General features: G+C 37.5%; 2 protein-coding genes and 1 non-coding gene across 7 annotated transcripts; 1 reads left to right on the top strand and 2 right to left on the bottom strand.

Moving 5' to 3' along the window:
- The first annotated feature begins 52 nt into the window (after positions 1-52).
- On the top strand, positions 53-4,453 carry LOC113108610 (glutamate formimidoyltransferase). Of its 5 annotated transcripts, XM_026271813.1 has the most exons (7): positions 220-285; positions 454-578; positions 971-1,087; positions 1,254-1,349; positions 1,463-1,618; positions 1,895-2,083; positions 2,548-4,453. In XM_026271813.1, exons 3-7 carry the CDS (start codon positions 973-975, stop codon positions 2,982-2,984), a joined length of 993 nt encoding a protein of 330 aa, XP_026127598.1. In that variant the 5' UTR covers positions 220-285; positions 454-578; positions 971-972; the 3' UTR covers positions 2,985-4,453. The 5 variants fall into 5 exon arrangements, with proteins under 5 accessions (XP_026127596.1, XP_026127598.1, XP_026127599.1 ...); XM_026271811.1 differs by lacking the exon at positions 454-578 and having other exon boundaries at positions 53-285; XM_026271814.1 differs by lacking the exon at positions 220-285 and having other exon boundaries at positions 348-553.
- A 1,233-nt stretch (positions 4,454-5,686) lies between these two features.
- LOC113108609 (SOSS complex subunit B2-like) lies at positions 5,687-10,443 on the bottom strand. Its single transcript, XM_026271810.1, has 6 exons — positions 9,433-10,443; positions 9,060-9,198; positions 8,763-8,834; positions 7,866-7,950; positions 7,485-7,545; positions 5,687-7,216 (listed from the first exon to the last, which is right to left on the bottom strand). The coding sequence occupies exons 1-6, from the start codon at positions 9,524-9,526 to the stop codon at positions 7,014-7,016; spliced, it is 654 nt and encodes a 217-aa protein (XP_026127595.1). The 5' UTR covers positions 9,527-10,443; the 3' UTR covers positions 5,687-7,013.
- Positions 10,444-11,148: 705 nt separating this feature from the next.
- trnas-cga (transfer RNA serine (anticodon CGA)) lies at positions 11,149-11,230 on the bottom strand. The gene has a single exon. It is a non-coding gene; the product is annotated as a tRNA-Ser (tRNA).
- Between the last annotated feature and the right edge of the window lie 3,897 nt (positions 11,231-15,127).

Raw genomic sequence — 15,127 nt, 5'->3', positions numbered from 1 at the left:
CGGCAAAGTTATGTTTAATCTACTGTCCAAAAAGACATTATTTTTAAACTTCAGGAGGCGGAATCTTGCCAGGAGTCCTGACTCTTGTCGGTTCGATCGGTTCTTTTGAACAATTCGCGTCAAACAAACGGTTTCAGCGATTTACAATATGCGTCATATTGTCTCTTATATGGCAAGAAACATTACAGGCTCTAATGTTCTACAGGCACTATTTTATTAGTTTTTTTATGCTGTATGTTTCAATTTGCTGCAACCATTTTTCAGCTAATAAAACCCTAATAAAAGGTAAATTTGAACCCAAAAATTTTACTTAAATTAATTGTATTATATCTTTGTTAAAATCGTTTAAATATAATTATATTCATAAACGACTTGTTTGAGTGCGTTTTATTTATTTATATTTTTCCGTTCAGACAGTTTTTTTTAAAACGGCTCAACTGATTTTTTGAACAGTTTCGACTCAATAGAACGATTCGTTCATGATTCGGACGTTAGCGGAAACAGCTGCTGGGAGCAAGAGCATGTGAGCTGTTCTGGAGTTGCACGCCTTCAAGTAACATATTGTCCGTGAAAAACAAGTACGAAGTGTGTTTGTCAGTCAGTTAAGAAAAAAAAATATCTGTAAATTATCTACTCTGCCTCATTGTAGTAGCTACGGGCATGCTAAACTTTGGACTATTACTGTTGGACAGAAACTGATCAATAGTCACAGTGTTGTCCAGCGTTTATCAACTTAGAAGACACTTCAAACGTCAAAGTAAATTTCGTCGTGAAGATTAAAAAACAAAACAAATAGAACTCAACTGCTCATGACATTTCTGTCAACTAATTAAACATATCCCAACTTTATCAGTTAAACATTAATGAGTGTTGTTAAGGAAGGTTATGAAGTGTTACGTCCCTGAGTTGACTGAGAACCTGGTTTGGTCTGTGGGCCAGTAAAGGTTTAAAGTATTTCTGCTTTCTTGAGGGATGTCCTGTTCTGCTGTGGGGCGACGGCTGGTTGCATGTCTCCTAAACATCTCAGAAGCTCGGAGAAGAGACCTGGTGGAGACGGTGGCTAGATCAGCCATCACTGACACACTTGGTGAGACCATGCATGCATGGTTTATATTGAAGAAAATTAGCCATTCATTTCTTTAAGATGGATTCAAAATTGTAATTAAACTATATTTAAAGTCATTGGGAATATTTTTGTTCCATGCCATTGCACTGAGTTGATGACAAAACTGTCTGGATCTGTCCTTCAAAAGGAACGAAGCGTGAAGGCATCACAGTGCTTAACATCTTCAATGATGTCGACTACAACCGCTCTGTCATTACTATTGTTGCAAGCATTGACCTAATAAGTGAGTTGCCTGCTCTTCCTTCCTAGATTTTTTAATAAATGTCCAGTTGCGAGAACAGTTGCTTTGTTACTAATTGTATCAAAGAGGCTATTCTTTATTGTCATCCATTTTAGGGGAGGCTGTATTGTCAGCTTGTGAGCGTGCATGCTCTCTGATTGACATGAATGTCCATGAGGGCATCCACCCGTGTATGGGTGCAGTGGATCTGGTGCCTCTCTATCCTCTGGGGGAGGAGGTGGGCCTTGAGGAATGTGGAAAAGAGGCCCAGGGTATGTGGCCATGCATGTAAATAAGACATTTAAATGCGTTTTCTGAATCTCCAGGTTACAAGGTATAAAAACAGTTACAATGTAGTCTTAAAGTATACATAAAATAGAAGAAAACCGCACAAACATCATTAGTTATTTTGGCGTGAACATTGCATATTGATAGGGATCTATTATTATTATTTGAAGAATTTAGATTTGTGTCAGTGTCAAAATGTCAAGTGATTTTTATTATATGTACCTTAAAGTGTTACACTGCTGTTTTCTTTCTTTGTGTAGCTTTAGCCACGGCTCTAACGGAACGAGTCACGGGCACCAGTGTCTTTTTGTTTGGATGGGCTGATTCTCCTCAGCGACGAGGTCTGGCTAAGAGGAGGAAGGAGATTGGCTGGTTCAAAAAGGTCTTGGATATGTCAACCATCCAGCCAGATTTAGGTCCACAGCCCACAAGGAAATATGGTGTTACAGGTAACTTTAAAACCTACAATTATAAAATATCGAACATAAATGAAACATTAAGGTCGATTTTGCATCACAATAAATGAATAGACCACAAAATTTGGGTTCCAGAAGTAAAAATCTAACGTTTTTCCAAGAATGGGACAAGTTTGTAATATATAGTATATTTTTTTGTTGCAACTATCAGCATGATTTCATTAAAACGAATATAAAAAAACTTTGAAAAATTCTACATAACAAAATAATACTATTAAATAGCTTAATTCCAAGTGATTGGACTATTGTTTATATTTGGGTATACATTAATAGTTTGCAATATGTGTTTTGTAAAAAGATATGATTGCTTTTTGATTAACAGGTTTAATTCAGGCCTTTTTGACCATATTGACCGAACGATCCATTTAAGAGTGTTTCGGTTATCTGAATTACTATTCAAACCCTCACTAAAAAAATAACATTTATCTAATCTGCAGGTGTTGGAGCCTGCCCCTATGTCATGAACTGTAATGTGACCATTGATACCCAAGATCTGGCCGTGGGCCGAATTGTGGCTTCTGCAATCCGTGAATCCAGTCCTGGCGGTATCCCTGGAGTTCAGGTCATGGCTCTACCACATGAAGGTGCTGTGGAGATCGCTTGTAATGTAGAGAGCGTTCAAGGTGGGCCTTCGCCTTCATGTTATGGTGAGGAAAAATGGCCAAGGTTTACCATTGGAGGGCAAAACTTCTGTCATGCTCCAGCCTCACTAATCACATCACGAGTAGCAGAACTGGCTAGACAGCATGGAGTGGCCATCAAGGGTACGGCCCTGGTGGGCTTCACCCCATGTGAGTGCAAGAGACTGGCAGAGGGAGCACTCTCAAATGGCATTGGAGAGTTCTGGAAAGAGCTGCAGCGTGTGCACATGTGAACAAGCCAAAAGCTTTCACCTCTGTGCTAAATTGCACACTAATCAATGGTTAATTAGAGGGTATTAATTGAGTCATCAACAACTTACCTATTTGTTTACAAGAACAGTGCTTAAAGGTATATTTCAGCCAAAAATTACAAATCTTTCATTATTTACACACGCTCATGTCACTCCAACGCCTATGTGTCTTATTGTCCTTCTGTGAAACACAAAAAAGAATTGTAGGAACAGTGGTAGCCATAAACTACACATTGTGTAGACAAAAACACTGGGACATTTTTCCAAATATCTCCTTTAGAGTTCTACAGAAGAAAGTAATGCAGGTATGGAATGACATGAGGGTAAGTGAGTGATGACTGGATTTTCATTTAGTAGTCTTCATTAATAATATTAATTTGGTTACAGTGTGAATTTCAGCTTTCAATTAACTCTCATCTTATAAAAGCCTGAATAATGATTTATCAAATGCTTCGGGTCAGTTTATGTTGATGAAAAAAGCCCACATTCTGGGTGTAATTTAGTTTTGATCAAATAGGACAAGCATAGTCATTCTTAGGGTGCCTTATATGTTAATGGGTAACGTAATTATTACTTGTTTGGAATATATTTTTAATTCCTAAATTTGCAGCAGTTCTGTGTGTGAATGTAAAGGTTTTAATGCCATCATTTGGGATCATTAACCGTACTTATTCATCACATGATGTTCTGCTCATAGGTGTATATAATTATACAAAGGGTAATTAGGCCAGGGCAGTTTGAGGAATCCTCTCCTATTGCTCACATACTAAATTACACATACTGTTACAAAAATGCATTGGAAGAATATCAAGGCTGGCAAGTACAGACAGCAACAGGAACTCTTATTTCACAAGTTGCTAAAGATTGACTTCAGTGATATTTTTCAGAGGAACAAGAATTCCGCTAAACATGTTTTGAAAACATTCACACAAGTTTGTGCTTGACTGAGCTGATTATAAAACCTAAGCATGGGATTCCTGACATTATATTATTGCTTCCATCTGGAAGAGAAATATACTGTCAAAGATAGTTTTATGCAAAAAGACGGTCAAATTAAATGTAATGTGGTGCTTTAAACACAAGATTCCATCTGTTTTTTTTTTTCTCACCTGTAAACATTTCACTTGTGCTGCACCAGTGTTGTCAAAGATCAAAAACTGTCTAGATGGCACAGAAAATAGTAATGGGGACAGAAATCACTAACTACATTAGTGATGAGTTCAGGCAGCCCACATTTGGAACGTATTAAAATAAAAATGGCACACTCCAAGCAGCTGCAAAACTATTACTGAAGCCACAGTTTTGATTTTATGGAGTTGGATTGCCGTGACCAGGGGCCTGTACCATGATGGTAGCTGAACAAATTCAGAGTTAAAGGATTACCAAACCTCTCCAATCCACCTTTGTTGGTACCATGATGCTGTTCATCAACTTTCTTTGTCAACTCAGGCTTTGATCCTGAGTTTGTGGAGCGTGTGCACATGAATGTGTGACATCACTGGCGAACGGCCAATCACGAGCTTTGCAACACAAAGCAAGTTTGATTTACCTGGTGGGAGAGACCCAGCGAGATTCTAAACTGAAGGTTAAAGGTTTTGCTAAAGGTTAAGAGATTGAAGAATATGGCAAATTTAAACCTCATATGAAATATGAAGGAGGACAAATAAAATAAATAATCTTGCTCTATCGGTGCAGTGACGTGAAACTTGTTAACTTAGTTTATACATTCAAAAATATATAGTGATAGAGCCTCGAACATATAAGGTCAGATTTTTTATTTTTTTTAAAGTGCAATCTATTGATACTACAGTTTATTTATATTACATGATCTTTATACATTAATATTTATTTTAAATAAATGATTTATAATAACTGTTAACCTAAAATTGATTGTATGTAAAATATAATTATAATATGAATCACAATAAATATATAAATCATAAAATTACTCCGTAATTATTATTAAAGCCAGACTTCAATTTTTTTTTTTTTTTTTGAGTAATAATGACCTTTAATTTGGAGCAAGATAAACTGGAGTGACTTTGTGTAAGACGTGTCACTTCTCTAACATCTAATTGGTCCAACTTCAGTTTGCTTCAGCAGGTTAGTGACTTTGGCAATGAATGCCGCTAAAAGCCAAGCCACTTACGTGGTACCTAAAACCCAGGATTGGTGCAAACTAACCTGAAACTTACATGGCTAGCCCGCTAATCTAGCTTCATGGTACAGGCTTCTGGTTTATATAATGATATAAATTCCCATGTGACCCTGGACCACAAAACCAGTCTTAAGTTGCTGGGGTAGATTTCTAGCAATAGCCAAAAAATACATTGTATGGGTCAAGATTATAATTTTTTGTTTTATGCCAAAAATCATTAAGATATTGAGTAAAGATCATGTTCCATTAAGATATATTGTGAATTTCCTACTGTAAATAAAACCGTAATTTTTGATTACTAATATGCATTGCTAATAACTTCACTTGGACATCTTTTAAAGCTGATTTTCTCAGTATTTAGATTTTTTGCACCCTCAGATTCAAGATTTTCAAATAGTTGTATCTCGTCCAAATATTGCCCTATCCAAACAAACCATACATCTATTAAAAAAAAAAAAAAAAAGTACACTTAAGACTGCTTTTGTGGTCCAGGGTCACGTATAAGATACATACATCAACAACACCATACATCAAAATTGTACAACCTGTAATCAGGTATCAATGCTGTAATGCACTGATGTTAATCCTATTTAAAGTTCAGGAGATTTCAAACACACACATGCGCAATGTAGTACATGCTTAAATCGCAAGCATGAATCACAAAGTAAATTAACACCATCATAAAGAAACTCACCAAGCCACCAACACAAAAATGGAGTGCATTTTACACTTAATCCAGCTGTTTTTCTTGACAGTAACCCCCTGACTCATATTTTAATAGTGCTGATAAACTAACCACAATCACATGATCTGGCAAAAAATTATCAATGAAAAGCAATGCTATTAAATTTTCGTATTAGACCAGATCTTAATACAGTCATATCGCACAATCCATATTTAAGGAAATCAATGGATCTGGGTCCTACATTGGCACTGGAAATATAAAAACACCCAGTAACATACTTTACCTGGCAGCTTGATTATATATAGTTCTGCCATCATTCTCTCAGCAGAAAAAAGTTGGGTGCTAGACCGCAAAATGGGGAAAAATTAAGTCCTATCAGGGTCTAACTTTTAAGACAGAAATGTTAAACATTCTACCCCGTGCACAAGCAACACTACTGAGCTTACTGAAATAAAACTTGTAGCTGCAGATGTAACATTAAATGTCTGTATAACAAAACATACACAAGTGTAACAGTAGAAGAATATTTCAGTGTAGTCACATTGCACTCTATAAAAGGCAATGGACTTATTCAATGTACATGCCACTCAAAAGATCAAGTAGAACAACTGCATCCACAGGGATTAATTTCAGAATATTTTGTTCTTGATTTATTCCGAATTAAATAATCCTAAGTGTTCAATCAAACCATCTCCTTTCCTTACACATGGTCACTTCTGGTAATTTTTTTGGCCAAAGGTATGAGTAGAATCCATATAATCGTCAGTCACTTTGAAGTTCACTAACCAATTTGCAACAGCAGTTAATAATTCCTGAATCACATGACAATGCATTCACTATAAATTAAAAGAAGAAAGTGCATTGAGTGTTCAAGTAGGGTGTATAGTTCAACACATTTAGGGAAAGGAAATAAACGGTGGGCCACTGAACCAGCACTCAATGGGCAAAGAGAAGAGTGTGCCAACTGTAACAAGTTGAATTCTTACCTTTCATTATAAACAATCATACTATGCAAATATTGCCAAATGACAAAGCAAAAAGCACATGTGGTAAAACAATAGCATTGAACCTCGTATCTCTTGCTTGGCAGTATTGGTTTGCGTATTGAATAGATAGTTTTTGGAGGGATTTTACGAAGGAGTGGGAAGATGGAAGTGGTTTTGCAGTCTCATCTCTTTGAAACCCTTCTTGGGTCCCTGCCATTGCTAATGGTAACTGTGGGTTTGGGTGGAGCAGGGGGTCCTCCTGCAGTTACTGGGGGTGGTCCATTGCCTGGAACACGCCCATTTGGTCTTCCTGGAGCCCCAAAATTGGGTTCTCGAGGCACAGGTGCAGCACTGTTATTGGGAAATACTAGCACAGTACCATTTCCTGTTGGACAAAGAGTTCAAGAACGTGACAGACTTAACATAAGAGACACCATGATAAGAGTTACAGCTGTTAGTCTAGTTGCATAATTAAGTAGACATTTATCAAAAGCAACTTACAGTACGCCAACGGTAGGTACAAAAAGGAGTGGGATCTAATTTCTAACATTCGTTAGCAGATCAGATTCCAAACATAAAGCTACGACTAATAAAATCAGCATTGGTTACCTTAGTAGGACTGACTGCAAGAAGCACTAGCCATATTTGCTTACCTGTCTGCGCAGGAGTACCTGCATTTTGATTTGGTGGAGAATTTCCCCGCTGTTCTTTGCCCTATTGAGAGGATGAGAGATAAGACACCATTGTGTTGACTTTAGTCAAAAACCAACACCTCCTGTTATGCAGTTTAATGGCTCAATATTTGACTGTGCAGCAGAAGTCAAACCAAATATGTTTGCTTCTGCATAAATTACTTCTACATTCCAATTTATTTGTTCCAAACAAAGACTTTGAAATGAGGTAGAATAAAAAACAAGCAATGTTTTTCCATAATAACTGAAGCAAATTTATGCTTGCAAATAACTAAAAGGAAGTACTCATTGAGGCATTACACTGGAGGTGCCATTTTGCATAAACAGGAAGACTGCACTCACCGTCTTGTTCTGCTGGTTAGCTTGTGCTAGCAGCTCTGGATTTGGTTCACTGAAATTAGGAACCTCAGAATACACCATACAGAACCTGTGAAAAACAATAAAATATAAAATATGCTTCTAATGACTTTGCATTTAAACGTTTGCCTTTGGTAGTAGAGACTTGCATTCAAGGTGAACGTTATCGGTTAATGTATTCCCAGAGAATCAAGCATGACCTTGGCATTGCTGGTGCCATACTCTCCTGTTTGAGCTACAGGAACACTTACAAAAAGGGATTCAAGGCTAGGTTTCCATATAACAAATGTTTGTGTGTGTGTGTAGAGAGAGAGAATTTCATGTGATGATCAAGGAGACAACGGCTGAAATGACCAGTGCTCTCACCTTTTGCCTAGTACATCTGCAATGTTTATGATCATAACTACCATTAAATTTGAGTAAAAGTATAAAATCCAAACTTCTCTCACTACCGTCCAGGGGTCTCGAATAATGCTCCTGGAGGGCCACTTAATTGGCTTTAAATTGGGTTGAAACTAAAAACTGAAAGTCACTCTCCAAGAACAAGACAGGACACACATGCTATTGACATTTCCATTAATTTCCCAGGCTTGGAAAGCAAGAATATTAAAACTGAGAATTAAGGATTCCCATGACCATGGAAAACCCCAGATTTTGACCATTTACTGATCACTCCAAACAATTGCTTAAAGAAATCATGCAATTTATTGATTCATCATCAGTCACTAGATTTTGGAACCAACACAAGGGTTAATCACCATTTCAATGAATCTGTCAAGTGGACATGGTTATTGCCCAGTGCTGATAAATCATAAAATGATGAACGTGGCAAGTGATTAGATTGCACTTTATATATTGTGAGAGGCAATATTTAATACTCACTCTCCTATTTTCTGTAAGTCTCCTCCCCTTCCAGTGTACAGTGTGAGGCACCCCTTCCACATTGAAGCATACCTAGCCAGAAACATAGACATATTGAAGTTAAAACAAACATATCTGAATGCACTAGGTCCATAAGCCTTAATTCATATTTATTTATCCCTTGTACACGGTTACCACTTGCATCACTGTTATTGATGCGGAGCATTCTAGAGCACTTTGAGTATGACAACCCCACAAGGGGTTTAAAGCAGCTAAGGTCTAAAAGAACTACACAGACAGACAGGAGGTGATTCGTACCCTCTCGTGAGGCGGATGATGTCCCCGGGCTGGATGAGGCTGCCCAGCTCATCCCACACAGAGATGGCGATGCTGCCGCTCTTATCCGCCACCCTGCACGATCGCACCTCGTGCCCGTCCTTTGTCTTCGTCACCCGACCTGCGCGTGCACAGGAAAGTTCAGTCAAATCTCAGCTTTAACAAAACTACTAAAAACACACAAATTATTGCGTTACACGACGGCAGACGCATGAAAACCCAAAGATACAAGAACAGAGCAACAGTGAGGTCGAGCGCAACGTTAGACATGTTAATCATGAACGTTAGCACGGAGGAATTAGCTACTCTCGTGCTAATAAACGGTCGCGAGGGGCACAGCTGTGAATCCACTTACCGATTTCCAAAACTATAAAGACGATATTAAGGTTTTTCGATCCGGCCTTTACATCTTTAATCAACATCACAGCTTCGTTGGAGATATTCGACATTTCTGAGGGCTGAGGTGGAGGCTAGCACACCGGCTAGCGAAAACACAGCACTGTGAGAGGATTTCTTGATCTAAAGCTAAATCTGTGCTATGAGTGGGTTCTTATATTTGCCAAATAAACTTCACTTGGCAAATAAACTTGGTTTACAAGACCGTTTTGTAAAGGCTGGTGTGTTTCTAGCGTAACATTTGAGGCAGTTGGTTTTCACACTTCAACATCGAGCTAAAGGAAAGAAAGTAAAAGGGGAAATAATTTCCTCCTCCACTATTAAAACTACTCGTATGAAACACTCAATTCGTTTTCCAGACAGATATTTTAGACTTCATCCTTTCCTAAACCTAAAGAAAAAAAAACGACTCCAAAACTTCACTTCCAAGTCCGTCTTTGCTCAAAATGTCTAACAGCATCCAGATTGGTTTATACTGAGTCACGGTCTTTCTGTTAAACTACACTATCAGTACACGACGTCAAGTTAACAAATAGCTGTTAAAGTGGACGTTTCTTTACATAAACTTGCCGGTTATGTTGCGGGTTACGTTCAAAAGCGTGTCAGTGAGTTCAGTCACACACACTGCCAGTCAAACTGAACACTAACGCCTCTTCCACACGAAAACCATTAATCTGGTGTCTAAACGACATTTAAAGGCAAAAGCGACGAGAGTCGATCTAAATCGGATGTCAGCCGAGATAACTTTAGCTGCCTAACTTTAATGTGCGTTATGAGCACTTCGAAACTTCCTCATGGCCTTTAAAATCTATATAATTATTGAATGTTTTCTACATGTGTAGAACAGCGAGCTTACTAGGAAAAAAAATATATATTCATATATTAAAAAAATAAAAATCTCTATTTTCACAGCGCTATCTGTATCTCCCTAACTAACAAAGCGTCTGGTCTGCTCCAGACAGCGTGTGTTCGGTTCTTTAAATTCTACCGGATGTACCATCTTACTGTTCCGCGGGGGTGTTCAAAGATGTGTAAGTTTCGTTAAATACACAAATGCGATTTTAATATACGCACATTTGAGTGAACATACATGACAAAGTTTCACTCTATATTATCCAGTATCATCAACATTGTACAGGAACGAAAGCTTTAGGTTAAAGTTTTGGCTTGTTCTTGTTACATTGAGCTCAATCTGATTGGACACTGTGAAGAATGTGTCCACATGGATAGGAAATAACCACACACCATTTCCTTGTACGATTGTCGACGTTGTGTAATATGATTTGATTACACGTTCCAAAATATTTCCAGATGTATTTGGGTTGCATCACCACCTCAGTGATCCAATAAACTATTCGCGGTTACAAGGCGTTGTTTTGACAGTTATGCTGTATTCTAACGGCTGGGACCCCTGTATATCTGCGAAGTGCAGTTGGTGTTAACATCAAGGAAATCTAAACAAGTTTTTAAAGGCCACTGTAGACATGTGTAAAACTTCCTTCCTCACATTTAGTGTTGTGCTTTTCGAATTCAAGTGTGAAAACTTGACTTCTTTACTAGCTAGATAAAGATTGTCATGAATTTTCACACACACAGCTTGGATGTATAAATTCGATTTTAAGGGGTTCAGCAGCAATTCTCTCCGTTTCGCGTTCACACACTCGAAAATAAAGTTCGTCACGAACAGGATTCGAACCTGTGCGGGGAAACCCCATTGGATTTCGAGTCCAACGCCTTAACCTCTCGGCCACCGTGACGCCATTTTTAAATCCCCGAAATAAGATAAAAATGATGATAAACGAATATTGTTTGTGTCCGCGCGTAATACCCAACTATATATATTATTGACTTAAATAGCTCTCTTAAAATATGACTCTATGTACACATAATTCCCATCTCGACTTGAAACGTTAGTAACGTTTAACGTTTCTGTCTAAAAGCAAGCACCAACATATGGTCTTCAAATAAACGTTCCTAAGGCGATAATATTAAAGTAAAAGTAATTATTACGTAAATGTAATGAAATGCCGACGTACACTTGTTTTAAGCAAAGCATTAACGTTAGAATCTGATTATTATTATTAATAATATATACTAGTATTTCAAATCACAGTCTGTTTTTTTTTAATAATGTTTATGCTTCGTTAAGAAACAACTACATTTAATGTCACGGGCTTATGTCGGATATTTGTCAACAAGCAGATGGAAACTGGCGACGTTTGGCCACACGATGGAGACAACATCCATTAAATTTTGAAGCTTCAGTTACAGAAACTAGTTACAGTGGCCAAAAAGATACTACTACTACTACTACTACTACTACTACTACTACTACTTCTACTACTACTACTACTACTACAACTAATAATAATAACAGTAATAGCAATAAATATGGGTGTGGATCCCTTGTTTTTTCCATTCTAAGCATTTGAAAATGTCTTCTCTTTATGGCACCTCAGCTACAGTCTATACCTCCTTACACAGACTATTTAACACAGTCAGTGGAAGTTGTCAGTACTTCAAAAATCTCCTTCCTGGGAGCCAAAAAGATTTTAGACTGCTTGCCAAACACACATATGGTTGAGGTAGAAAATGAAACCGTGACGTTTTCTGTCAAGACCGACAATTCATCTTACCTCACATACTCCACATTTACAAAAGAACAACAGGACTTGATACACTCAAAACCAACCTTGCACACTTTTAAATTGCATTAATAAATGCACAAATGTTGTCTAGATAATTGTTTGTCATTTTAAACAAAACCCCTCTAAACCCAAGTTGAAGTGACACCAGCATGCAGTACGGTCAAGAGGCCTGCAGGCAGCACAACTGTAGAGAACGCAGGTATTCCATACTTCAGCTAACCTGTGCAAACTATAGCCATCAATACATTCTCACCTTATCTTTTTCCAGACAGTGGGAAATGAACTGCTGAGAAGCCATCCATCAGAACCAGGAATGCACCTTCTTCACCTGGTATGTGTATGTGTCTCAAATAAATTGTGTACTGAATAGTTATGATTATAGGGGCTGGCAATTTCAACCTATTGGCTGACGCCAGCCTAAAAAGACGCTCAGGACAGTTGACGGTGCTGCACATTGTCACAAAAGCTTATCAATTTCACATGTTTTTAAGCCTTGCCAATTTAAACATTCAAACTATTTTAAAGCATTCAAGCACAAAATGCGAAGAACTCAACTGGGGTTGTGTGCCTTGTTCGTGTTATGTCTTAACACAATAACTAATTCTTGTCTTAAAGGTACAATTTGTAAGATATTTGCAGTAAATCTTGGTGCATGACAAAGATCTGTAAAGTTGCAAAGACTAAAGTCTCAAACCTGATGGCCTTTAAAATTTATATAATTATTGCATGTTTTTGCATGTGTAGCACTGCAAGCTTACTAAGAAAGATTATATATATATATATATATATATATATATATATATATATATATATATATATATATATATATATATATACATATATATATATATACATATATACGTATGTATGTATGTATGTATATATATATATATATATATACATATATATATATATATATATATTTATATCAATAAACCTTACAAAAGAGGGGAAATCTCTATTTCACACAGTGCTATCTGCCTTTCTCTGCCTTTCCCATCAGTTCACTACAGGAGGCCTTTGCTCACCCCCCGGCGTCATGTGAGATAGTGTTGGGCGATATGGTCATTTTTCAAATCATCATATCGTCAGCCCATGAGATCGACGATACACAATATTGTGCAAGTGTGTAGCAAGAGAGAGACTCTTTGTTCTGATAAACTAACGTTAAATATAAAAGTACTGTAATTAAAACAGCTAGTTCATATATAGTCGGACGCAACTTTCATATCGTGCGTCCTGTGACAAATTTGCCACATCTGCACACGGAAGTTATCAGTCTAAATGTTTTTTAAACTTAGTAAACGGTGAAAATCAATAGTAGATTTCATTAATCCACTAATATTGGGCATAAAATAAATAAGTATTCAAAGCAGGTAAGTTGATATATTTGGAGTAAAGTTGAATTGAACTGATGCATCAGTCATACAGCGCTCCAGATGGTGCGCCTCATGACAAGCTCGACGCATCGCCAGAGAAACAAGAATGAGATGCATTCAAACATAACTGTGGCATTAAACTCAGTTAGTGAGGGCTTGTTTAAAATATTGTACATATATAGGTCAGTCAGTTAACTTGTTAAAGTGCAATGAAATACCTTCTATCTGCAGACGATGTACGTCTGTTTGTGGATTTTGCATGCATCACATTGTAGTGCGGAGTGCATGAAAATAATAACAAGGCGGCAGAGCGAACTTATCATCCATAGTGATTCTCACGTAGTCCTTCTACGTCATCACCACACAGTAGCCGTGTTTCCACCATCGAGCTTAAACCGGGCGTGCTAGTGCATGCCAGGGACAGTCGCGTTTCCACTGTCACTTCCGGGGCTTGATCGTGCCTCGTTGGGGCTTCCTCGGGGCCAACGGCTAGAGTTTTTTGGCCTGACGAAAACCTTGGGCCAAAGCGGGCCAGTTGGGGCTAGAGGAGGGGTTATGAACAAAGGCGGAGTTTCTCCACGTCTGGAGAGCGTCAGCGCTGTGGATCATTTCAGAAAGCTAACAGCTATAATACCAGCGTTAAAAACTTTTTTAAATAAGTTGCTCAAAACTCACTTTCAGTCAGCAGCGAGTGTTTGAAATAACGCGATCCAGTCTGATGTGGTTTATAATCACCATACAAGGCAGAAATAGTTTAAGTGATGTAAAAAACTATGCAAGCCTAAACATTAACGTTACCATAGTAAACATGATAATATGACCGCTTGAAGAAATCAGACGTCAGTTTCTTATTCTCACAATTGTGTATTTATTTAGTAACTTATATTATCTGTCATAGATCTCGTCTGGAGAGTTATAGCTTCACGTTGGCTATCATAAAAAATATAATAATGTTTTTGTTCGGGAGCTTTTATAAAAATAAAGATATTGTCATTCTACTTTGACTACAAATAAACAGAAACGGACTCGACTGAATAAGCAGGCTATATTCATAAGCGTTAAAAAGAAATCAAATACAAATAAATTTATTTCTGTGTGATTTAATTTTGAGTCCTGATAAATTAATTAATTATGATCAATGTATCACTTATTCTATAGTAAAACATCGATACTTTTGAATTTGAATATTTAACAAAGCATGCAAACAAACGGCCGCTTTTATCATGTTCGTGTGTTATCGCATGTTCCAGTGACTTATTTCTTAGTTTTCTGATAACTTCTCTTTTGTGACATTGTAAGTTCCCTCTCCCTCCTTGTTATAATTTTTTCTTTACTTTATTTGAAACGCCAAGAAAGAGTTAATCTCTTTCTTGAAGAGTGTGTTGCCATGTACCAGCCATTTAATGTGTGGGACACCTACTCCTCGTTTTCTATCTCTTTCATTTCATGGATTTAACTAGTTATCTGAGTCAAAGCGGACAACTTCAGTGAATACAGGCTCTAATCTTCCTGCGCTCGCACGCTCAACTATGTGTGTGTGTGAAATGCGGTGCTGAAGTGAAATAGCTGGGCAGTTTGATAGCCGAATTATAATAAGCCACCTAATAAAAATTAAGATAATAGTTAT

This window comes from Carassius auratus, chromosome 9 (assembly GCF_003368295.1).
Source record: "Carassius auratus strain Wakin chromosome 9, ASM336829v1, whole genome shotgun sequence".
Lineage (NCBI taxonomy): Eukaryota > Metazoa > Chordata > Actinopteri > Cypriniformes > Cyprinidae > Carassius > Carassius auratus.
This window is presented reverse-complemented; position numbering and strand designations above follow the sequence as displayed.

What these genes read in the sequence shown, in the direction of transcription:
- LOC113108609 (XM_026271810.1), bottom strand. Translation starts at nt 9,526, where the DNA reads ATGTCGAATATCTCCAACGAAGCTGTGATGTTGATTAAAGATGTAAAG. An exon ending in CTTTATAGTTTTGGAAATCG is followed by an intron (nt 9,199 to 9,432) that starts GTAAGTGGATTC and finishes GTGCACGCGCAG; the next exon opens with GTCGGGTGACGAAGACAAAG. An exon ending in ATCATCCGCCTCACGAGAGG is followed by an intron (nt 8,835 to 9,059) that starts GTACGAATCACC and finishes GTTTCTGGCTAG; the next exon opens with GTATGCTTCAATGTGGAAGG.
- LOC113108610 (XM_026271811.1), top strand. Translation starts at nt 195, where the DNA reads ATGTTCTACAGGCACTATTTTATTAGTTTTTTTATGCTGTATGTTTCA. An exon ending in AGCCATCACTGACACACTTG is followed by an intron (nt 1,088 to 1,253) that starts GTGAGACCATGC and finishes GTCCTTCAAAAG; the next exon opens with GAACGAAGCGTGAAGGCATC. An exon ending in AAGGAAATATGGTGTTACAG is followed by an intron (nt 2,084 to 2,547) that starts GTAACTTTAAAA and finishes TCTAATCTGCAG; the next exon opens with GTGTTGGAGCCTGCCCCTAT.